The 24,965-nt window shown below is 40.1% G+C and overlaps 2 protein-coding genes across 2 annotated transcripts in view; one reads left to right on the forward strand and one right to left on the reverse strand.

Annotated features, from left to right (window-relative positions):
* The window catches only part of slc36a1 (solute carrier family 36 member 1), an 85,563-nt gene extending 84,281 nt beyond the window's left edge, over positions 1–1,282 (reverse strand). The window contains exon 1 of the mRNA XM_034690905.1: positions 1,069–1,282. The gene's annotated coding sequence lies outside the window, so the exon portion shown is untranslated. The remainder of the gene's footprint in view (positions 1–1,068) is intronic.
* Positions 1,283–8,466: 7,184 nt separating this feature from the next.
* atox1 (antioxidant 1 copper chaperone) lies at positions 8,467–14,917 on the forward strand. The gene is made up of 4 exons (XM_034690555.1): positions 8,467–8,640; positions 10,199–10,274; positions 12,664–12,812; positions 14,163–14,917. Exons 1-3 carry the CDS (start codon positions 8,635–8,637, stop codon positions 12,786–12,788), a joined length of 207 nt encoding a protein of 68 aa, XP_034546446.1. The 5' UTR covers positions 8,467–8,634; the 3' UTR covers positions 12,789–12,812; positions 14,163–14,917.
* The last annotated feature ends 10,048 nt before the right edge of the window (positions 14,918–24,965 follow it).

The raw sequence follows: 24,965 nt of genomic DNA on the forward strand, positions 1-24,965 counted from the left end.
GTGATATATGTTTGCTCAGATTGTCTTTAGTCAGTAAAGACTCAAGTGGGGAGTACTTCGGCCTATCCAAAGAACCGCCTTGTTTGGACTGTATGAAGTGTCGTATCTGTAAAAATCGGAAGAAGTGTGTGGCTGGGATTTGATGGCCATCCCGCAGATCTTCAAATGATCTAAATGTATTCCCTTGGTATAAATCTTCGAATCTTTCAATACCGTTCTGTGCCCATATCTTAAAAGCTTGGTCTTTTAGGGCCGGTGGTAAAGTACTGTTGAGCGTTATAGGTGTTTTTGGTGAGAGGGAGATTGGTTGTTTCATATATTTATGTACGTCCTCCCATACCTTCACCGAGTGGCTAAGGATGGGATTAGCCGTGAATGTCTTCATATTTTTAGTCGTGAAACAGTAGGGAGTGTAAGACAGGTCTTGTATCTTCAATATATGTCTTTCTATTTGGGTCCATGCAGTATTATTATTATTATTGATTGATTGAAATTAAGTGGCTCAGACTCCAAAATATTCAATCCATATAATTAAACAGAAGAAATGCATCACATTGTATCTCCTGAAATCTACCTTTACACTCAAAGGGTCTGGAAGTCAAATGTTCAGGATTCACTGTTTACAAGTGAGAACCAAACACACATTCTTTCAGAGTCATGGGTGCGGCCAAATCCTCCTGTATCTGTTGTCCTTTAACAGTTTCCCCAATACACACACACACACACACACCTACACACACCTACGACCCGGATAAACCCAATAATCTCATCATTTTGGACTAATCTGAGTCCAGGAGGCGTGAGAGGGTCACCGTGGTCTCCATGCACGAGGAGAGATAAGCAGACAAACACCAGTGATGGGATCCAGGAAACTCTGCCCTCCTGATTCACTGTGCTGTTAAACAGGACTGTGGACAACAGGGTTAGGGACTGACATATTAAAGAAGAGAACCACATGCTGAGAATGAAGCTGTGAGCATGACTTCACCTGTTTCTATCTGTTCTGTGTACGCAGCAGTTTAGCTAACACAGCCGAGGTTAGCAAGCTATCTTTGTGTCAACACCAACCTGCCTCGGAGAAACCTGGAATCCGCCTCCTGTCCTGGTCTCTGGTCTGGGTTTTTTTTCACAAGAGGCTAAGCTAACCTCACCGTGGACCTCTTAATTTTCCTATTCTGATCCATATCAGGGAGGACTCGGAGCGGCAGAGGAGCAGGGACTGAAGGCAAAACAGGAGTCGACTGAGGAGGCAGTGAAGCGGTCATGTGACCTATTCAGGACTGATGCGTTCACGTGTTCACTGAAAAATCGGACGAATTAGACTCCGACTGAAATATCAATCAATCAATCAAGCAGTGGTGGTTCTAGACCAGGGGTCAGCAACCTTTAACACTCAGAGCCATTTGGACCTGATTCCACAATAAAGAAAAACCCTGGGAGCCGCAAATCCCTTTTGACATCTAAATAGAAGATAACAGTGCATATCTTGTTTTCCTACTCAACTCAACTTTATTTATAAAGCACTTTAAAAACGACCACAGCCGGAACAGAGTGCTGTACATAAATAGACAAACAACGCAGGCATAAAAACAATTAAAACACAGGATAATAAAACAATGAAAACGATAAAACAATAATTAAAAACAAACCATAAAACACTAAAACAGGAGCAGAGTCTCATGCAGGGTTGAAAGCCAAGGAATAAAAATGGGTTTTAAGATGAGTTTTAAAAATGGACAGTGAGGAGTCTAATGTGGAGGGGAAGCTCATTCCATAATTTTGGAGCAGCAACAGGAAAAAGCTCGATGCCCTCTGAGCTTCCGTTTGGACCTCGGTACCTCCAGGAGCAGCAGACCAGCTGACCTGAGGCACCGAGCAAAAGGGTAGGGGTGAAGGAGCTCAGAGAGGTAAGGCGGGGCCAGACCATTTAAAGATTTAAGAACAAATAACAGAATCTTAAAATGGACTCTGAAGTGCACAGGGAGCCAGTAGAGGGAGGCCAGGATCGGAGTAATGTGCTCCCTCTTACAAACTCCAGTTAAGAGGCGAGCAGCTGTATTTTGCACCAACTGGAGACGTGTGAGGGAGGACTGACTAACTCCAATATAAAGTGCGTTACAGTAATCCAGCCGAGATGTAATAAAAGCATGGATTACTGTCTCAAAGTGCTGCTGTGCAAGAAAAGGCTTCACCTTTGCCAGCTGCCTAAGCTGAAAAAAGCTGGACTTCACTACAGAGCTAATTTGACGATCCAATTTAAAATCACTGTCCATCTTAAAACCCAAGTTTGAGACTGTTGGCCTCAAAGAATCTGCCAAAGGGCCCAAGTCAACAAGAGGTTCACATGAGCCACAGAGCCTCAGGTTGCTGACCCCTGTTCTAGACCAATTTTACTGGGAGGGCCAGGCTGGGGCCAAGAGTGTTGTCAGAGGGACACATTCAACCCTGACAAAAGAGACTGAGGGCCGGTGATGAGCATGTTGACTTTTATTGTTTATTTATTGTTCTACCTTTATGCTATGTGTAAAAAACTATAGTGTGTTGCTTATGAAATCAATGAAGTGCTAAAGGGAAAATGAAATTGTATTTCTGTATGCAAAGAAAACATTTTGATCATTTTAAACTCTGGGGGGAAAAAACACGCTGGGAAGGTTTATGTCATAAAAAGCTGAACTCAAATTATCCATCTGCAAAACAAAAATGCTGTGTGCCGTCATCCTTTGTGTACCAGAGCGTGCAGCAGAGTGTTGACTTAAATTGAATTTTTTATTTTAATAAAATACATATTTGAAAAGTATAAGTGCCGATGTGTGAGACCCATCAGCTGGAATTTCGAAGATTGTGAAGCATATTTTGAGCGACAAAAAAATTAACAAATAAAGCTGTTTTTTATTTTAATGTTACAAGTTTACAACAATCTTTAAATTTAGAATTACAATAAAAAAAAAAAAATCAATGAACAAAAATAGAATACACTTAAATTGATTACTCATCATTTATTTTCCAAAGCCACAGGGAGCAACAGGATAAGGATGAAAGAGCCGCATGCGGCTCCAGAGCCTCAGGTTGCTGACCCCTGTTCCAGACCAGTTTTACTGGGAGGGCCAGGCTGGGGCCAAGAGTGTTGTCAGAGGGACACATTCAACCCTGACAAAAGAGACTGAGGGCCGGTGATGAGCATGTTGACTTTTATTGTTTATTTATTTATTTGCACAATTAAAGAAAATACATACAAAAAAATAGCAAAGATAAATAAAAACAATGTTTGCATTAGCAAAACACTTTTACCAAGGCCAAAACAAATTTGCATTTAATGAAACACATTTACAAAAGATGTTTTCTGAAACAAATTAACATTTCATCTGGACTCTGACACATAATGAAGGTTTATGACGGAGATATGACGGAGCTTTTACAGAGACATGATGCTTTTTCATCTGAGGTCTGATACCCCTCTCTGAGACCCGAGGATGTCCTAATATGTAAACCATGCCCATCTCTGTTTGGTTTCTCTCCATCAAAACAAACTAAATGACCCCTCACTCGATCACTTCCAGATCACTTCCGGTATTTGGTACATTCCCTTTAAAGGTGACATATCGTGCTTTTTTCATCAATATATATTGGTCTAAGAGGTCCCCAAAACATGTCTTTAAAGTTTATGCTCAAAAAAACACTTTGAAATCAGATTTTGGCATGCCTGAAAAGTCCTCTTCTGCATTCCTCATCAGAACACTCTGTTTTCCCTCTGACCACGCCCCCTCCGGAAGTGGATGTGCCTCGGCTCTCCAGCACGTTGATCTAATGTTTACATGTTGGCTGAATATACACGGCTGCTCAGAGATCGCGTTACTTCAACCCTCTGAATCTGATGCTGATGGAGAGGCGCCTGTAGCAGGACCTTTCTGAACGATTGGTCATAGATTTAGTGTTTCTTGTTGTTTTATTTATCAATATGTAGACGTGTGTCTTGGTACACAGCTACGAACATGTAGCTATGTGGCTATGCTAACTAGCGCTAGCACTTATCCATGATAAATAAAAATCATCCACTAGATCTTCAAATCTGCAGACGTGGGGAGTAAAACCGACCTTTGTGTTTATTAAGACAGCCTACAACTAGCATGCCTCCCTCCTAAGCTCCTTGTTAGCACACATGTGTGCAGGGAATGAAAAACGGAGGAGGGGATTCAGTATTATTTTATACAGTCTATGGGCTGAACAAGCTCCGAGCTCTGACTCCGTGACAGACCGGATATTGTTGTTACGTAACAAAAACACTGAAGTCTGAAACGGCTCGTTTCACACACATTTACAGAAAGGTGGAGAAATCAGAACAGGGGCAGAATGGATTTTTTTCATTCTCGGGGGGTTTGTAGACAGGGACACATATTTCAGGTAAAGAACCATTAAAAAGTCAATTTTGCATGATATGTCACCTTTAAGTAAAAATGAAATGTTAATTTGTTTCAGAAATGGTAAAAGTGTTCCGTCGTTTGTAAAATTGTCTCCAACTTTGTAAAAGTGTTTCATCTTTTGTAAATGTGTTTTGTCCTTCAGGGCCACCGTACAAATCAAATGCAACCCAAAGTGCTTTACAGCGATTGAAAACAAGAAAGAAGCAGAAATATAATAATGGCAAGACATATTAAAAAACAAAAATGGATTTAAAAATAGAGACTAATGCACACCAAAAACTATAAAATGTGTCATTAAAATAATTCAAAGCGTCAAATTAATATTAAGAATATAAATAGTTAAAATAAATAGATTTAAAAAGGGTAAGGATAAGAGTTTAAAATAAAATTAAGGCTAAAATGTCAATAAAACTGTGCAGATAAATTAAAATAAATATATGAATGAATAAATAAAAATAAAATAAGATAAGCTGTTAAAATTAGTTAAATAATAAAGCAACATTTAAATCAATATAACAGCAAAAAGTAAGTAATAAAGTTAAACCCTACATAACAGCCAGACTGAAATAAGTCTCATGAAGGATGAAGAATCGTTGGGGGATTATTTTTTACCAACATTTCTGTCAGTTAATCTGACCACATATTGCACACAAATTAATGGACCAAAGGCGGCTCTCTGGGGTAAAATACTAATTTATTAAAGCAATAAGTCACATAAACGTCATAATTGTCTTTTCATTAAAAACCTTAAAAAAAAAAAACATATGTATAAAAAACATAATACACCTTCTTTATATAACACCCATCTTGTTTCCTCATCAAAGACAGACAAACGATCCCAAGACACTGGAAGTGAAAGTTTCCGAGGTGTACTTGAACACACCTTGTGTCGTGCTGTCCGACGTGCTGTTGCCATGGACACAGAGTCCTGCTTTAAAAATAGTATCGCTGACTTTCTGTAATTTCCATGATTTAGGCTTCAACTCTAAAAACACAAGTGGTGGTTTTAAAGACGACAAAAAAAACTCTTGGGAGACAGAAAAAAAACAGCATGGAGCATGTGGCACTAAAGTAAAATAAATTTCGACTTTGCCACAAAAAGTTGGGATTTAATCTAATTTAATTTAATTTAATTTAATTTAATTTAATTTAATTTAATTTATTTTGATTTAATTTAATTTAATTTATTTTAATTTAATTTAATTTATTTTAATTTAATCTAATTTAATTTAATTTGATTTGATTTAATTTAATTTAATGTAATTTAATGTAATTTAATTTAATTTAATTTAATTTAATTTAATTTAATATTATATACTATATATTATAATTTATTTTGTATCTTTTAATTATAAATTCTGATTAATTCCTGATCGACACATCAAGGTTACTTTCCCAGACAGTTTCTATTATTGTGACTACGTTTCCCAGATATCTGGTTTCTTAATTGTAACAAAAGCACAACCCCATGACAAAGCTACCTTATCTGTCTAGTTGGCTAATTTCACATCCTTAAAACCAAGCTGTAGTGTTCTGTGTGGAAAGTCAACTTATTGTGAGATCTCTTCCAACCTATCAGAAAATAAAATGTAACTAAAACAGCTTGACAACATTCTCCATGAATAGATAATCAGCAGCCCCAGTTAGACTTTAAATTCCAGCTCCCTGTTACAATATGTTTCTTGCATTGTATTCATTTATTTATTTGATACTATTTAAAAAAGATATGTGACACTATTCCTTGCTTGAATTAAAGATGTGATTTCTGTAATAATACAACATGTATTGTGTTTATTTCACTCCTTGTAGTCAAAGCATTGTGAAATTCCTTTATTTTTTTTCACACACAAAAAGCTCTCTTTAATTTAATGTATTACTCATGATGCTGTAAAAGGTGATATTTTTAAGTAATTAATTGCTCTGACACCTAGGCTACCCCCAGGTGGTGGTTTCAGAAATTAAAAATATAACAGTAACTCTCCTTGGTGATGTTTCTTTTGCTTTTAAAAGTCATAAAAAGACATTCAATTTTAAATGCTATCTGTTTTATAACCAGTTATAAACTCATCACTGGTGCTAAACGTGGGAAGGATGCTTATTCCTTTTGAAATGTTCCTCGTGTGTCTCACACAGGCATCAAACATTTGTTCTGTTTTTAGCCCCTAAGCTATGGAACTCTCTGCCTCTGGACATTAGAACGGCGAGCTCTGTGGGCGTTTTTAAAAGTAAACTTAAGACTTAACTTTTTAATCTGGCCTTTAATTTAAAGTCATTTAGCCCTGGACTGCATTATTATTATTTTAATCATTGATTTAACATTTATTTATCTTGTTTAACTGTCTATTTATTTCTTGTATTCATCAGATCTTATCAACGCTATCTTATTTCTAACTTTTCTTTCCACTCTTACGTATTTTATTAATTTTACTGTATTGATTTATTTTATATTTAAGTATTTCATTTATAACCAAGCCTTTTATAATTATACCATTGCTGCTGTTTTCTGTCTCTCTGTTATTTTGTGAAGCACTTTGGGCTGAATGTTTATATGTATGAATGGTGCTTTATAAATAAAGTTATTCTAAGAAAAAAGGGAATTCCTGGTTCAATAAAGGTTAAATAAAAATGTGATGATGTAATATTGCACTGAAATCTCATGATAGCCTTCATATCCACAATTCAAGCTGATTATCTGTAAAATGATGTACATATGCCCAATTTAAGTCCCTTAAGTTGCATTTGATGCAGAGTGCTAAATGTCATATATGCTTAACAATTCATGATCTTTGCTTTTAGATGTTTGTTCTGGTGGTTTTACAAGATGCCTCAGGGAGTCTTTTTCTTATCTGGATGATAAAGGTTGCATCTGCTGCACTTTTAAATAAAGTTTGAGTCAAGTTGCACAAATTATAACAAATAAGTAATTATAAGAGTTATTCAACAAAGAGGTTTTATATAAATGAAGCACAAAGTAGAGTCCTCACAGTAAAGCTCAACAAGCTGGTAAAGAAGGCCCGCTCTGTGGTTGGCCTAGAACTGGACAGTCTGGAGTCAGTGGCTTGAGAGGAGGTTGATGGACAAACTGCGAGCCATCCTGGACAACCCCTCTCACCCTCTCCAGGATGAGCTGTGGCTGATGGGGAGCTCGTTCAGTCAGCGCATCATTCCACCACGGTGCAAGACTGAACGCTTCAGGTGCTCCTTTGTGCCCACCGCCATCAGACTGTTGAACGAAGGCCACAGACTGCACCACGCTCACCACTGCCCCCCCCCCACCGGAACAGATCCATACCATCCCTGCATTGTCTGTCACACTCCATATCATCTCATCCTGAACTGACTCTCTTGACTGCTGCTGGCATTATAATGCATAATACACTGTATTATAATTATCTTTGCCATATCATATTGTGTTATATTACATTATTATTGTAACTACAACTCATGGTCATATTACATACCCAAATTATTTTTATTTATTGCTTAATTTGTCATTACCAACCATAATCACACCATGTCAACCTGTCACTACTGAAACATTTTTAATACTGCCTGTAATTACTGCTATTTAATCTAAAGTCCATTGGAACATTGTATATATCTAAATTGTATTCTAGCTTTATTTATCTATTTTTATTTTTACTTATCTTATTTTATTTTTATTTTATTTTATTTTATTTTACTTATTGAAACTTCTTCTTGATTGTACTTATGTCTGGGTTGCTGTAACAACTAAATTTCCCCCCCGGGGGATCAATAAAGTAATATCTTATCTTTATCTTATCTTATCTTAAAGGACTTTTTGTGCTTTTAGTTTTCCAAATAAAAAGCAGAAAGGAAGCTGGTTTTCAAAAGTATTTATGCCCATTTAAAGTTTGGCATAATAACTAACAAGCTTAAAAAAAGGATTTACTTCTGAAACTCATGCAATTCACTTTTCATCGTTGCAGAAACTTCTTTATTTGCACATTTAACTTTGTAGATAATGTAAACTGTTGGCGCTGTAATACTGAGACAATCCGCTAGATGGCGGTAATGCGCCACTCATGTCTGCCAGGACACAACCGTAGAAGAAGAAGTAAAGCTACGTAGACCAAAACCCACTAGCTTCACAGAGACAAGCTAGCAGTGAGCGTTTCTGTGAGATTACACAACACTGTCGTCACTCAGAGTTAGACCTGATAGCTGACGGAGGTTAGACCACATCTCTTCAGACATGACGGTGAGTCATTACAGATATTTAATCTGAATTAGAGCTACTCCGAGAAGCTAACACAGCTAGCTCTCCTCCTGCGCAGAGCCGAGCAGGATGACAGCTCGCTGTGAAACTTGGTTCAGTCTCCTTTAAGTTCACAATATCACAGTTAAAGACCACGTGACAGAAAAATCAGCTGTCTTTATTTTTTTGTTTGAGTATTAGAATGAATCGTTGCTCGTATCATAACTGTTCATATGTCCTAAAGCTAGTTCTGGTACAGGACTCTGTCTAACTGGGTTATATATAACAGGCAGAAACCTGGAGCAGGACCAGACTCATGTTAGACAGACTTCTGAGACAGAGAGGGACAGAGGAGATGAAGAGAGAGAGAGTGGTGAGATGGATATAAGTAGTTGTAGCAGCTGGAGTCTGGCACGTCCACATGCAGAGGAACCTACGAGACAAGGGAGCTCAGGGACTCCAGAAAGGTCTATGGTTAGTAACTTTAATGGGACAGGAAGAGTTAAAGTAGGACTCAGGGAAAGACAGGATCCCAGTGTGCCAGTTCACTGACAGTCTAAGCCTATAGCAGCATAATTAAGAGCTGGTCCAAGCCTGAGCCAGCACAAACTTCCTTTAACAGGCAGAAACCTCCAGCAGGACCAGACTCATGTTAGACACACATCTGCTGAGATTGTGTTGGAAAGAGGGATAGAGGGAGATGAAGAGAGAGAGAGAGAGAGAGAGAGAGAGAGAGAGAGAGAGAGAGAGAGAGAGAGAGAGAGAGAGAGAGATGATATTGGGGAGACGGATAGTAGTAGTTGTAGCAACTGGAGTCTGGCACGTCCACATCCAGAGGAACCTACGAGACAAGGGAGCTCAGGGACTCAGGGCAGACAGAGGAGAGAGAGGGAAAGACAGGATCCCAGTGTGCCAGTTCCCTGACAGTCTAAGCCTATAGCAGCATAACTAAGAGCTGGTCCAAGCCTGAGCCAGGACAAACTTCCTTTAACAGGCAGAAACCTCCAGCAGGACCAGACTCATGTTAGACACACATCTGCTGAGATTGTGTTGGAGAGAGGGATAGAGGGAGATGAAGAGAGAGAGATGATAGTGGTGAGACGGATAGTAGTAGTTGTAGCAGCTGGAGTCTGGCACGTCCACAACAGCAGAGATCCAGAGGAACCTACGAGACAAGGGAGCTCAGGGACTCCAGAAAGGTCTATGGTTTGTATTTTTAATGGGACAGGAAGAGTTAAAGACTGTGTAGCTACTCACCCAAAGCCAGGACTGGACTGGGACATGTTTGAAACAGGAGAAGCTTTATAACTTTGTCATTATATTCTCCTATGATATGATCTCTGGCGAGCATGCTGCAGGTTTGTTCACACACCCTGTCCTCCTTGCTGCAGATGTTTTTCTGCACTCTTAACTTGTCTCCAGACATGCACCTGATAAAGAAATTAAACTGTTGCCCGACTGTTGATTCAGAGGAGAGGATTTCCATGCTGCAGAAGAAGAAGTCATCTCAGTAGCACCGCAGTGGGATTATAATAACATTGTTTTAATCTGTCTCTAACAGAAGCACGAGTTTGAGGTCGCGATGACGTGTGAGGGATGCTCAGGAGCTGTGACCAGAATCCTCAACAAGGTGGAAGGTGAGGCTGACAGGTTGTCTCCATCTCTCAGAAAAGACTGACACTCAGATTATCTTGTATGTCATGCAGGTCGGTACGCTGGATGTTAGCAGGCCAGGACATTTTATTATTTATTCACTGATATGTTTGACTCTTAACACCTCAGGTACCTAACATTAACCTTTCACACCTGCAGTATTACAATACTTTACAATTTAAAGTCTATCCTGCAATAAAAATCTCCTCTTTGAGTACATCAAAGATTCTCACACTGTTGCATCTAAATTGTGTCACCATGTGAGAGCTTCTGAGGCTTTGGACGGACAAGAATAAATCCTTGCAGACATTCCAGATTGTGTATTTGTAAAAGCTATCACAAATGCTTTGACATTTAAATCTTAAATCACCTCCGGATTAAATTTTAACTTGTACACCAGGTTTGTTTTTATTGCATCATCTTGTTGTGCTGATGACAACATAAAATTTGAACAGCCGTCCCTTCAGCAAAACACCAGAGGCCTTTCTGGAATGTGCTCCTTCATCACATCATTGAAGAAACCGTCCAACATGTTAAAACAAATAAAACCGAAGACTGATTCAGTAAGTGACCCGCTGCTGTCTTCTGTTCCAGTGTCAGTGCGGTTCGAAAGCTTTTAAAGGATCACAATCGTCCCGTGATTCATCGTCTCAGAATGAGTCATCCTCCGTGTCACATGATGCGCTCTGTTTGTTCTTTTCATTTGGCATCAAGTCAGTGCTGTGTGCTGAAGTGAAATGCACCCTGCCCTCAAAGTAGAGTCCTCCCTTCAGATCTTCTTCTCTGTCAGATCCTCTTGACCTGATGTATTAAGGATATTAAATCTGTTTTAGAACTGGGACAGGATATCAGGCATGTATTATTAAACTATCCTATAGCGCTGGGCGATATGGCCTCAAATTGATATCCCTATTAATTGAACATTTTACCTTGGTTGTGATAAATAACCAATGCTTTTTTTATTTGATTTTTGACCTCATAGTTTATTGACAAGGATTGTACTGTACAAATGTTCAACTATTAAAGCTGTGCTATATTTCTTAAAGAAAGAGTGCATATTTAAAGGGGACATATCACGCTTTTTTCATCAATATATATTGGTCTAAGAGGTCCCCAAAACATGTCTTTAAAGTTTATGCTCAAAAAAACACTTTGAAATCAGATTTTGGTCTGCCTGAAAAGTCCTCTTCTTCAGTCCTCATCAGAACACTCTGTTTTCCCTCTGACCACGCCCCCTCAGGAAGTGGATGTGCCTCGGCTCTCCAGCACGTTGATCTAATGTTTACAATGTTTACATCACGTTACTTCAACCCTCTGAATCTGATCCTGACGGAGAGGCGCCTGTAGCAGGACCTTTCTGAACCATTGGTCACAGATTTAGTGTTTCTTGTTGTTTTATTATCAGTATGTAGACGTGTGTCTTGGTACACAGCTACGAACATGTAGCTATGTGGCTATGCTAACTAGCGCTAGCACTTATCCATGATAAATAAAAATCATCCACTAGATCTTCAAATCTGCAGACGTGGGGAGTAAAACCGACCTCTACCAGAAAGGCAGCAGGACCTTTCTGAAGGATTGGTCACAGATTTAGTGTTTCTTGTTGTTTTATTTGTCAGTATGTAGACGTGTGTCTTGGTACACAGCTACAGCTATGAACATATAGCTATGTGGCTATGCTAATTAGCGCTAGCACTTATCCATGACAAATAAAAATCATCCACTAGATCTTCAAATCTGCAGACGTGGGGAGTAAAACCGACCTTTGTGTTTATTGAGACAGCCTACAACTAGCATGCCTCCCTCCTAAGCTCCTTGTTAGCACACATTTGTGCAGGGAATGAAAAACGGAGGAGGGATTCAGTATTATTTTATACAGTCTATGGGCTGAACAAGCTCCGAGCTCTGACTCCGTGACAGACCGGATATTGTTGTTACGTAACAAAAACACTGAAGTCTGAAACGGCTCGTTTCACACACATTTACAGAAAGGTGTAGAAATCAGAACAGGGGCAGAATGGATTCTTTTCATTCTCGGGGGGTTTGTAGACAGGGACACATATTTCAGGTAAAGAACCATTAAAAAGTCAATTTTGCAAGATATGTCACCTTTAATCCACTGATTTTAAAATAACAGAAGGAAACACACAGGTGAACTCGTTATGGTTGTTTCTTGGATATTTGGAACAGTTGATATCAGAGCACACATCGGAACGTCTTATGAAGAAGGTCACATCTTAGCATCTGATAAGGATGACTCCCGGACGCCTCCCTTTAACAACAACATGAGCAATATGACACCGTGACAGGTTCTGAACGTCGCTGTGCATGGAGTTATTAAACGTGCTCCTGATTTGTTCTCTGCTCCTTCAGGTGTGAAGTTTGAGATCGACCTGCCCAAGAAGCTGGTCTGGATCGAGTCTGACAAAGAGGTGAAGTTTCTACAGGAGACGCTGGAGAAATGTGGGAAGGAGGTCAAGTACAACGGCACTAAATGAAGGAACCTGCTCCACGTGGATCAGGTGATGTAATGTTGGATTTGACACATATGTCTGTGATTTCTGCCCCGGAACCTGTTTGTTATTTTCTATGAAGAGAAAAAAGGGGATTAGAACTGTACGGCCAAATTCCACCAGATCCGTGTCCGGTCCGTCTCAGCACCATATCTGATAGGTTTCTATTCTAGTCAATGTGTTAACTTCCACTGGATCCACTCCGTTGCGTTCCGGCTGTGTCTCTGATCCGGCAGGTTGGAGTCCTCCGGATCAGATACACAAGACTTCTATTTGTTGCCGGATGCCGGAGCACGACGCATCAATCTCCACAGAGCAGATGGAGCGGGACAGGAAGTCAGGTTTCACCAAAACAAAATGAAAACATCCGGTTAATTTTCAGAATAAAACACTCTGTGTTATCACCAGATCGTATTTCACTTAACTACAACAACAAACCAAAGTCATGATGAGCGGAGCCAGGCCTGGAGTCAACAGGTCAGAGGTTTTCAGAGGACCAGAAAGACAGCATGGATGAGGAGAGGAGGAGGAGGAGGAGGAGGAGGATCCTTGATTCAGTGATTACCGCGTTGAAAACCTAGTTGCACAGAGCAGAAAAAAGGGTTGAATGCCTTGCAGTTCAGCAGTTCACAGAGGATGAACAAGCTCCTCTGCAGAAACCAGTTCACATTTTGTACTGACTCATCTGGACTTGAACTGGAAATCCAAACCAAACCAAGTCCTAAACAGGTCAGAGGTTTTCAGAGGACCAGAAAGACAACATGGATGAGGAGAGGAGGAGGAGGAGAATACTTGATTCAGGGATTACTGGAAAACCTCTGTCACATGACTCCAGCTGTCCAGCGGTCCTGCTCTGTGCTGTGTTTTGAAAACACAACCGGTGGGTGTTGACGGAGCCTGACTTCCTGTCCCGCTCCATCTGCTCTGTTGAGATTGATGCGTCGTGCTCCGGCATCAGGCAAAAATAAAAGTCTTGTGTATCTGATCCGGAGAGCTCCGAGCTAATGGATCAGAGATGCAGCCGGAACACAACGGATCGGATCCAGTGGAAGATAACACATTGACTAGAATAGAAACCTATCAGATCTGGTGCTGTGACGGATCGGAGACGGACCGGAGGCATTTCTCACACAGCTATTTTTTTAACCCCCTACATGATGTGTTTCTTCCAATATCCCCTCCTAAATACTTCACAGTGATCCTGTAGATATCTTTACTTTTAGTTGTCCTCCTGGATCAGAAGCCAAAACAAATCATTTCAGTGTATCTTCTTCTTCAATCTGAATCCAAATGGAGCATATTAATCCTAAAAGTCGCTGGAGTTAACTTATATCCTCTATCTCTTTGTGTTTTCTGCAGGAAATCACTGCTGCTGATGTAAAGTGAAGATTCATGCTGTTCTTTAACTGACTGGAAGAGTCGGACGGGCCAACACCTCCTCCCTCCACGCTTACACGCACAAACATCTCAAATGTAATAACTCATGACGACAGAACTGCTGAGCATGTGTGGGTAACGAAACAAAACGCACACATCGGTATATAATGAAGGAATGAGAAGAAAGTGAGGAAGATGAGAAGAACACAGAGGCGTTTCTTAAATCATCTCTCTACTAACATTTCCCATCATGCCTCTGTTCAGTAAACTGATGCAATTAGCTGGAGTTTGAATGAGAGAAGGATTTTTAAATTTGACTTTCAGACCTCTTTGACTCTTCTTCCGGTCACTACTAAACTTCCCGACACAATCCAAGAACATTCCCTAAATTTGACTTACTCTGCACAGTCGGCCATGTTTTCTCCATCCTTAGTTTTTATATTTTTGCGTTTAGTATTCTTTAAAGTAATCACAAGGGAGAAACCTCCGTCCAACCAGCTTCCTTTTATCCTCATCACGCTTTACACTACGATAATCCACTAACACAACAGGTCAAATCCATCATGTTTATTGAGACTTACTGACACGTGTCTTTGTTGTCTCTGAACGACGTGATGAACTCTTTGATTCTGTTACTTTATGAAACATATAGCTCTCTTCTCCTGTACTTTTCTAACTGTCTGTCTGAATCCGTGAAGGCACAAGAGAAATAAAGTCACTTCTGCCAGAAAAAAACAGCTCATTGTTTCATTACTAGGACTATTTATTTAAATCATATTAAAGTCAAGTTACTCAGGGCTTATTAAAGGTGACATAACACGCTTTTTTCATCAACATATATTGGTCTAAGAGGTCCCCAAAACATGTCTTTAAAGTTTATGCTCAAAAAAACACTTTGAAATCAGATTTTGGTCTGCCTGAAAAACCCTCTTCTTCAGTCCTCCTCAGAACACTCTGTTTTCCCTCTGACGACGCCCCCTCAGGAAGTGGATGTGCGTCGGCTCTCCAGCACGTTGATCTAATGTTTACATGTTGGCTGAATATACACGGCTGCTCAGAGATCGCGTTACTTCAACCCTCTGAATCTGATCCAGAATCTGATCCTGACGGAGAGGCGCCTGCAGCAGGACCTTTCTGAAGGATTGGTCACAGATTTAGTGTTTCTTGTTGTTTTATTTGTCAGTATGTAGACGTGTGTCTTGGTACACAGCTACGAACATGTAGCTATGTGGCTATGCTAACTAGCGCTAGCACTTATCCATGATAAATAAAAATCATCCACTAGATCTTCAAATCTGCAGACGTGGGGAGTAAAACCGACCTTTGTGTTTATTAAGACAGCCTACAACTAGCATGCCTCCCTCCTAAGCTCCTTGTTAGCACACGTGTGCAGGTAATGAAAAACGGAGGAGGGGTTTAGTATTATTTTATACAGTCTATGGGCTGAACAAGCTCCGAGCTCTGACTCCGTGACAGACCGGATATTGTTGTTACGTAACAAAAACACTGAAAACTGAAACGGCTCGTTTCACACACATTTACAGAAAGGTGGAGAAATCAGAACAGGGGCAGAATGGATTCTTTTCATTCTAGGGGGGTTTGTAGACAGGGACACATATTTCAGGTATAGAACCATTAAAAAGTCCATTTTGCATGATATGTCACCTTTAAGTGATAACTTCACTCATACTGGTAGGTTTATTCATGTGCAAAAAAACCTAGACTGTAAAAACGATGGACGCATCAATCATCAATCAATCTTTATTTGTATAGCGCCAAATCACAACAAACGTTATCTCAAGATGCTTTTACAAACAGAACAGGTCTAGACCACTCTATGTCAAATTATGAACAGAGACCCAACACCAAGACAGGGTAAGACTCGGTCTGACCCCACCTTAATCCACCATGAGCATTGCACATCACAGTATTTAGCTAGTTACAGTGGTGAGGATAAACTTCCTTTAACAGGCAGAAACCTCCAGCAGGACCAGACTCATGTTAGACACACATCTGCTGAGACCGAGTTGGGTCTGGAAAGAGGGATAGAGGAGAATAAGAGAGAGAGGTGATAGTGATGAGACGAGTAGTAGAAGCTGTTGCCGCTGGAGTCCAGAACCGTAACTCCGCAGCAGGAGGATGCCTTCGGTAGCTCAGTACCCGTGACGTCACCCAACTGTTTCTGAAGCACTGTTTTGAAGCCAATCATCAGCGGGTGCCATATTGGAAATGCCGATCTCAACCTAACTTTGTCCGAGCTAGTGTTGGGTAAAGAGGCGGGCCTTTATCCTTTCCGCTAACAGCTACAGGTTGCCTGCCTGTCGGTCAAGTCAGGCATGCCCTTATTTGGGCAAAACTCATACGTTTAATAGTAGGGATTGGCATTTCAAGCCAAAATTAGCGGCCCGTTTGTGTGGCAGTCACGTTAACCAGGTCATGTTTACATTTTACAGCCATGCTCAGTCTCTGGAAATACGTGTGTAGTAGTGTGAGATTCAGAAACGGAGAAAATCCCTGTCACTAATGTTTTCTTCTTCTTCTTTTGCTATTTAATGCAGTTAGTAGCTCAGTCCATAGGGACTTGGCTTGGGAACCCAAGGGTCATCGGTTCGAGTCCCAGCATGGACTAAGTTTGGCAAGTGGACTGGTGGCTGGAGAGGTGCTGGTTCACTTGCCTGGGCACTGCCGAGGTGCCCTTGAGCAAGGCACCAAACCCCCAACTGCTCCGGGTGCATCTCTCCCTAAGCATGTTCACTGCATGTGTGTGCATTGTATGTATATACCAGAAAAACTATGTGCAGCATGTCCAAAAAAATAGCATGAGTGAAAAAATTTAACTCCCCCCCTGGGGATCAATAAAGTACCTTTACATACCTTTAATACCACCTCTGTAACGCCAAGCGTATCATATTTGATACCTCAGTTTTTGAGACCTCTACCTCTCAGATACATGCAGTGCATGGATAATCCACCAGGTGTGAGTAATTCATGCACCAGAAGGACGTCACTTGAGACATCCAGAATGTCAGCTACCTTTCTTAAGATAAGATAAGAGAGTCCTTTACTCGTCCCACAATGGGAAAATTCAAGTGTCACAGTAGCAAGTAGACAGTGCAAAAAATATAAAGCAAACAAGAGCCTATAAAATATCAATTATTAAAAAGTTATTAGCAATTAATATTAAAATTAAACAGGTAAAAAAACAAATATATATATATCTATATTATTGGTTATATAGTCTGACCACTGCAGGAAGAAAATACCTGTGGCATCTCTCCGTGAGACACCGCAGGTGAAGAAGTCTGTCCCTGAATGAGCTCCCCAGTGTTATGGTCTCCTGGAGGGGGGGGTGACGTGTTGTCCATCAGAGAAGATAGCTTTGCTATCATCCTCCTGTCAGCCACCACCTCCACAGGGTCCAGTGGGCAGCCCAGGACAGAGCTGACCTTCTTCACCAGTCTGTTCAGCTTCTTCCTGTCAGCAGCAGAGATCCTGCTTCCCCAGCAGACCACTCCAAAGAAGATGGCTGATGCCACCACAGAGTCAAGGAAGGACTTCAGAAGAGCCCCCTCCACACCAAAAGACCTGAGTCTCCTGAGCAGAAAGAGTCTGCTTTGTCCCTTCTTGTACAGCGCAGGGAACCAACCAGGCACCAGTAAAAACAATGAAAAATTGTACTTTTAAAATGAGGAAATATTCAAAGTATATGCCCATCCCTATTTAAAAGCTCAGAAAACACTGTGTTATAATAATTCACCCCTGTACAGTGTGTGCAGAGAGAGAAATGATCTATTCAGACCTGAACTGTTTTTTGAACCAGGCTGTAAACATGTTTATTTCTGCCGTAAAGATCGTCTCCTTTGAATGGGTGTGTATGTGGTTTCCTGTGTTTCTGCAGCCAGCCTCAAGTGGACGCTCGAGGAACTGCAGTTTTCAGCACTTCACCATGGGCTTCACCTTCCGCAGTGGTCTCTTCAAATTCCTCGTTCACCTTAAACTTGATCTCTGGGGTCTTGAAAGTGGTCTCAGACTTTAATGAAACCACGACAGAATCTTCCAAGCTGATCACCAGGTTCGGCTTTGCCATGTTGCCTATTTGTTGAGTGGTGAAGCCCACACCAATTGCCTTCATGTATTTATCAAAGTTCTCGCTGGAGGCCAGATATTTTAATACAATTATCCAGGAAAATATTAGCAGGTATCATATGAGGACATGTCAGGCTATAGAGCACAATAGGAAACATGATCTGTGATATTAGACTTACAGATAAATACCCAATCTTGTTGTTGCAGGGTGATCCTCTGCTGTTTCTACATCCCTTTGTACAAAGTGTGTTTCTAAAGGCTTAAGAAGTCAAACTTATGGGCTCTTTAATGCCTCAGAACTGTTAAAATATTTGGTTTGTCTCCAGATACTGCAGGATAGACAGTGCACATGATGCAGGAGTCCAGTCCACCTATATAGTCCTCTTTCCACCACATGCTTAACTCTTGGCATGCTTCCTCTCTCATTGCAAATTAGAGGCATGAAACAGGACATGTTGCATTATAACTCAACCCTTCAACCACCAGGAGGCACTGTCAGATCAAGCAGTCTGCTTCTTGAGAGTTCTCATGTGCCTCCTTGAGTAGATATGTGTGTCCTGAAGACCTCAAAAAGCAGGTATTAAGTGGGACATAAGTGAAGGAAGTGAATCAGCTGATAGGAGTCGTGAAATTAATTAATGTTTCTGGTCAAATCAGGCAGGCAGGTGTCTCTCTCCTGAGACAGGTGTGCAACAAATGGCCTTAGTATTTCCTGAAGAGGGTGTTTCAGGTGTATTTTAAGACATGCACGGACAAATTGAAAGATATTTCATTGATTTAGTGTTACAGTAGAACGACCAAAATACCAGAAAGGTAAAAAAGGTTGAGATCCATGTGCAATAACTTATTTTACCTCACTATCCATTCATAAGATAGAAGTGTACACAGTGTGTATATATCTGTAATATGTGCTTTATTTAATTGTATTCTATTTTATTTTATTTCAGTTTTACCTATATTATTATTCTTCTCCTTCTTCTTCTTCTTCTTCTTCTTCTTCTTCTTCTTCTTCTTCTTCTTCTTCTTCTTCTTCTTCTTCTTCTTCTTCTTCTTCTTCTTCTTCTTCTTCTTCTTCTTCTTCTTCTTATATTTTTAATATGTAAGTATAATTGTTGTATTCCCCTGTCCCGTGTTGTAAGCTGCTGGAACAAAATAATTTCCCCCAATTTGGGATCAATAAAGTATATCTTATCTTTTCTTATCTTTTCTTATTGTTAGCAGTTTCCTCATATTCCTTTCAAATGAAAACATAAGGCATGTTCCTGAATCTGAATCTGAATCTGAGTCTGTGATTTGGGAAAGAAGGAAACAGGGATTTTGTTCACTTAAGGTTGTTTTTTATTAAAAGGCAGGTTAATATACAGTATAGCACATTTCAGCATCAAGGCAATTCAAAGTGCCTCACAGAAAACACCAAAAGCATCATGACTAAGGAGGGAAACTGTGGTTAACCAGGTGTAAGACAGGCTGGTAAGAGTCTGAGAGGATCACAGTTAGCTGTCGGTCTTTAAAAACCCAAATAATCGACCTTCTGACAAATACAAAAAAATAAAACATTAAATACCAATTTTCATATGAGTATTAATTTGTATCATATTTGATACATTGGGTATTTTGGTGCAATTTATGGCTCAAAGTTTCTTCTTTTTTAAACAACCAAAAACATATTAAATCAACATTTTAAACCGATTAAACTTTGAGTTTTCTTAAATTTTTCCCCAGGTAATTTCAAACAGAAATTACAATTTTTTCCCTTTTGCACAACATCATACATATTCTGTATCTGCTACAATTAAGCTATCAAAAAAACACACATTAATTTAACATTTCCTCCCTGAATTGTTCAGTTTTCAGTGGAATTCAATAAACAAAATACAATTATTAACTAGGGAGTCATTGTAACATTCAACCAGTCATCAATCATCATGATACAGCAGGTTGCATATATAAAAATACAATATAGGCTATGAATATTTCAATTTCTACTCTAAATATACATCATTTAATGTCATTCAAACATTTTCTTGAATAATAAAAAGACTGCATGTTGCTTTTTGAATGCATAATGTATGAAAAGTAAAAAAATGACACAGATTTTCAACACAGTCTGACTGTGAATAAAGTTATGAAATATTAATTAGTTTCACATTGCATCAATCCAGTAACTATTCCTCTTGAAGTTTCAGGAACAATTTGAATGTTTTTTTCCCCCAAAACTTTTTCTAAATTTGCAAAACTATGCCTGAAAAACCTCGAGTGGGTCTCTGATCCACAGCTGACATTCTGGATGTCTCAAGTGACGTCCTTCTGGTGCATGAATTACTCACACCTGGTGGATTATCCATGCACTGCATGTATCTGAGAGGTAGAGGTCTCAAAAACTGAGGTATCAAATATGATACGCTTGGCGTTACAGAGGTGGTATTAAAGGTATGTAAAGGTAAATGTTGGATGTCAATACTATAATGATATAATGATACAGTTTATTTATATAGCACTTATCAAAACAGACGTTACAAAGTGCTTTACATCAGAAAAAAAACACAATAATAAACAAAGCATGGAGGGGGGGGGCATATAGAGCAAGACAATTTAAGAGGAACAGCTGAATAAAAGAGTAAAAGAGAAACTACTAAAAGCAATTAAAACTGTAAAATGTATGGGGTGCTGGTGGCCTAGCGGTCTAAGCGCCCCACATACAGAGGCTACAGTCCTTGTCGCAGGGTCGCTGGTCCGATTCACGGCCGGTTGACCATTTCCTGCATGTCTCCCCCCGCTCTCTACTCCCCATATTTCAAGCCTCTCTTCAGCTGTCCTAACAAATAAAGGCAAAAAGGCCCAAAAAATATATATACATTAAAAAAAACAACAACTGTAAAATGTAAATCTCTTTTAACCCCTATGCACTACTGTACATATATAGTCTAGTCCAGGGGTGTCAAACATGCGGCCAAAACCGGCCCGCCAAAGGTTCAAATCCGGCCCGCGGAACCACTTTGCAAAGTGAAGAACTTACAGAGAACACATTAACTGGAATCTTTCAATGAAAGTAACTACTATTTCAGATTTGTCCTCTGGGGGGTCACATAAAATCATAGGAGTAAACCAAAACCTGAACAATGCTTTTTTTCTTAAAGTGAGAAGATAGATTACTTGCTATTTGCAAAATTCAGTTGAGATCAGGCGGCAACCTCTGGTCTATAAAATATGAGTCCAATGTGGAAGTGCTAAAAACTGCAGTTCATTGAGGATCCGCTTGAGGCTGGCTCAAGACGATCTTTACAGTAGAAATAAACATGTTTACAGCCTGGTACAAAAGACCAGTGTAGTCTGGATAGCTCGTTTCTCTATCGGCTCACACTGTAGGGGTTGAGTTTTTTTCTAATGCAGCAATTTGGAAGATATTGAGATTATGAGTCTTCCAATGAGAGGCACAGCTGACTTGACTGACAGGCGGGAACACTGTAGTTGTTGACTAGTCAGCCAGCCTCTTTACATCACAATAGCTCGACAGCAGTCGAGCAGCATATTGTATACAGTCTATGGTGCTGACTGAGTGAACCAGAAGCTGAAAAGAGTTTTTTTTTTTTTCAGGACTTTTTTTCTCAAAGTGATAAAATAAATGACTTGCTGTTTGCATAATCCGATTGAGATTCATAAAGATTTTTTTGGGCACTATAAGATGATCCACTAACTACTAACACTAGCACTACACCGCTGCATACAACACTGTCCAGCAAGCAAACTGTTCGTGCTGGAACTGAGGAGTCCAAAATAGTCCACTTTCCCTTCTTCATTATTATAATCTATCTGTTCTTTTGCAGTAAACATTAAACTCTGTGTCAGGTGAATGGATAACTTGTGTGTTTGGTGTGTTCGCAGCAGGTCTCAGTGCTTAAAGAGCAAAAGCCCACTGTGAGACTCATCATGGCAAAAAAGACCATACAAACATATTATGTTAGGATTTTGCTGGTCCGGCCCACTTCAGATCAGTTTGGGCTGTGTGTGGCCCCTGAACTGAAATGAGTTTGACACCCCTGATCTAGTCATTCATGTAGATACATATTATATCATATTTCTTTATCAGTCATATTTGTATAATCTGTATTAATCATGTTATTTAACTTACTGCTAAGCACTCCTGGTTAGATGCTATCTATATTTCATTGCTTGTTTGTACCTGTTACATGCTCAATGACAATAAATTGAATTTAATCTAATCTAATCTAAAACAATGAAACATTTAAAATCAGTAAAACAAATCAAAACAATGAGTGAATGAAAGAAAAACATTAAAACAAGTATATTAAAAATAGATGTGGATGAAACAATATTACAAGAAGGCTTTTCGATTCGCTCTCATTTAAAACAGGGGTTCCCAAAGCGTGGGTTGAGACCCCTTAGGGGGTCACGAGACACAAATGGGGGGGTCATGAGATGCCTTCAAGAATGTTTTTCTTTTTAAAGTTATCTAAAAATAGTACATTTTACCCATTATAGTTTAAAAAAAAGACACAAATAGTAGCTAAACTTGAAATAAACCCCTGAAAATATAAAATGTAATGAGTTTTCTGCCTTTCTTTGTTGCCAGATGACTCCTAAGTTTAGGGTTAGTGAACAGTTAATTATCTAAAGCATCAGTAGCAGCAGGTTAATTCATAAAGGCACAGGAAACACAGACACATGCTCACATAGGTAGGGTCATTTTCTGCAGACCAGCTAAATGAAGCCACATTAAATCACTTTGAGGGACAGTGGGGGTCACGAGTCTTTGGCACCTATATTTTGGGGGTCATGGGCTGAAAAGTTTGGGAGCCCCTGATTTAATAGAAGGTACTAAACTTAGGCAACGGTTCAGATTGTGAGGTTAAACGTGTGGTGGAATAAACCCAGGAGGAGACCGCAGGCAGCTTGTTCAAAGTCACGTGAGAGTTACGTGAGAGGGACCCAGATTGGTGAATCTCCTCAGAAGAGCATCCCTCTCTGTTCTTTGTTACTGAGGATTGTTTTGGTCTCTTTCCAACTCTCTGGGTCAGATTTGGGGTCCAGAACATTTGGCCTAATTTCATGATTAATCAGGACTGTAGCATTGCAACAGTGGAGGAAGCTTCCAGAGAGCTGGGAGGGGCTTAAAGAGACAGTAGCTGAAATGAGAGTTTTCAAAGACATCAATCTGAGATAAGTGAAGAATATCACGCTAATATAAAGCTATCAGAAGGACAATGTAAGCCTGAAATCAGGTCCCTGAACTGTTCAGTAAGTTACTAAAATCGGGGTTTTCATCCTCATCCAATCTATCAACAGGCTGCCATCAATTAACCAATCAATCAACAGGCTGCTGTTGCTTGTGTGTCTAAGACTTTTGAAGGATAAGTTTATCCGTCTCAATCCACGAGGAAGAACAAACCAGAGATTTCAGACTGGCATGATTAATCTAATTGATTCTCCTGAGGCAGGAGGAGATATAATTCTCTTGGGCATCATTTATTATTCCTCTAATCTATCCGTTTGATCAGTTAACATGTTAACGTGTCTTTCACTCACTACAACTATCTGCTATGGGACTAATGTCGAGTGCTTCAGCCTTGTGAAACAGTGCTGGCACCTCAACAGTTCTGGTAAATATGGTTGGTTGGTTTGTTGGTCCAGCAAATGGCTGGTCTACATCATCATAGTCATCTTGAACTTGGTCTTCTTCTTGTACTTCATGTCTGTTCAGTCTCTCAAGGTCCTCCTGGATCTTCTCATCTTCCTTTTCTGTCTCTTCTTCTGGATCAATGTTCACAAAGTCCTCCTCATCATTATTACGATGGTACTCAACCCTGGCAGTCACTGAAACAGAAGTGTTGTAGCTGCATGTAAGAACTTGTGATTTTTAGAGAAAGTGAGTATTTAAAATTGTGAAACTGTGCTGTGATGAGTAGGATGAGTTTGTACCAAGGTGCTTGGCTTGTCGTCTTGTCTTGCAGGCTACACAGAGCACCACCAACACCAGTATCAGGAACAGCAGGATCCGGGCTACAGGTGCTAGAAGGGCTACAAACATACTCAGACTCAGCCGTGTGTCTTTTGGCCCAGCAGGTTTTCATACAGACAATTAAAAACAAATTTAATAAAAGCATAGATTATATAAGAAGCTCAAAACATTTCTTACCTGAACAGATCACACCAGCATCCTCTCTGTGGTCACAGTTATTTATCCCAAACCCTCTGTGCTCACACGCAGTTAAAGACCTTTCACTTCCTGAACAGGCCACATCACTCAGCCAGATTGGACCCTGTCCTTGACCAAAATAGGATCTTCCTGGAGCATGCAGTGCCTCCCCACAGCTCAACTGTCTGCACACCACCCCAGCATCCTGCAAGTCCCATCCATCATCACAGACTGTTCCCCAGGCACCCCTGTAGAGGATTTCAACTCTTCCAGAGCAACTAGCCTCAGATCCAGTCAGTCTGACCTCATAACCTGAACAAAGAAAACAGCAGAAGGAGACTTGCTTGATAGAACATACTTAATCTAAAGGTTCAACCCTGAGTTGGGGGGCCGACCATACATGACACAGAGTTCTTGAAAAAGGAACAGAGGCCGATCTGGTGGCTCAGAACCTGGATGGCAGGACTTTTCAGGAGAGCTGCCAAGGGGCCGTGGAACTGGTGTCGGCAGGGCCTCCCAGCAAGGAATTAGTTGCAGATGGTGCT

This window comes from Notolabrus celidotus, chromosome 8 (genome assembly GCF_009762535.1).
Source record: "Notolabrus celidotus isolate fNotCel1 chromosome 8, fNotCel1.pri, whole genome shotgun sequence".
Classification (NCBI taxonomy): domain Eukaryota; kingdom Metazoa; phylum Chordata; class Actinopteri; order Labriformes; family Labridae; genus Notolabrus; species Notolabrus celidotus.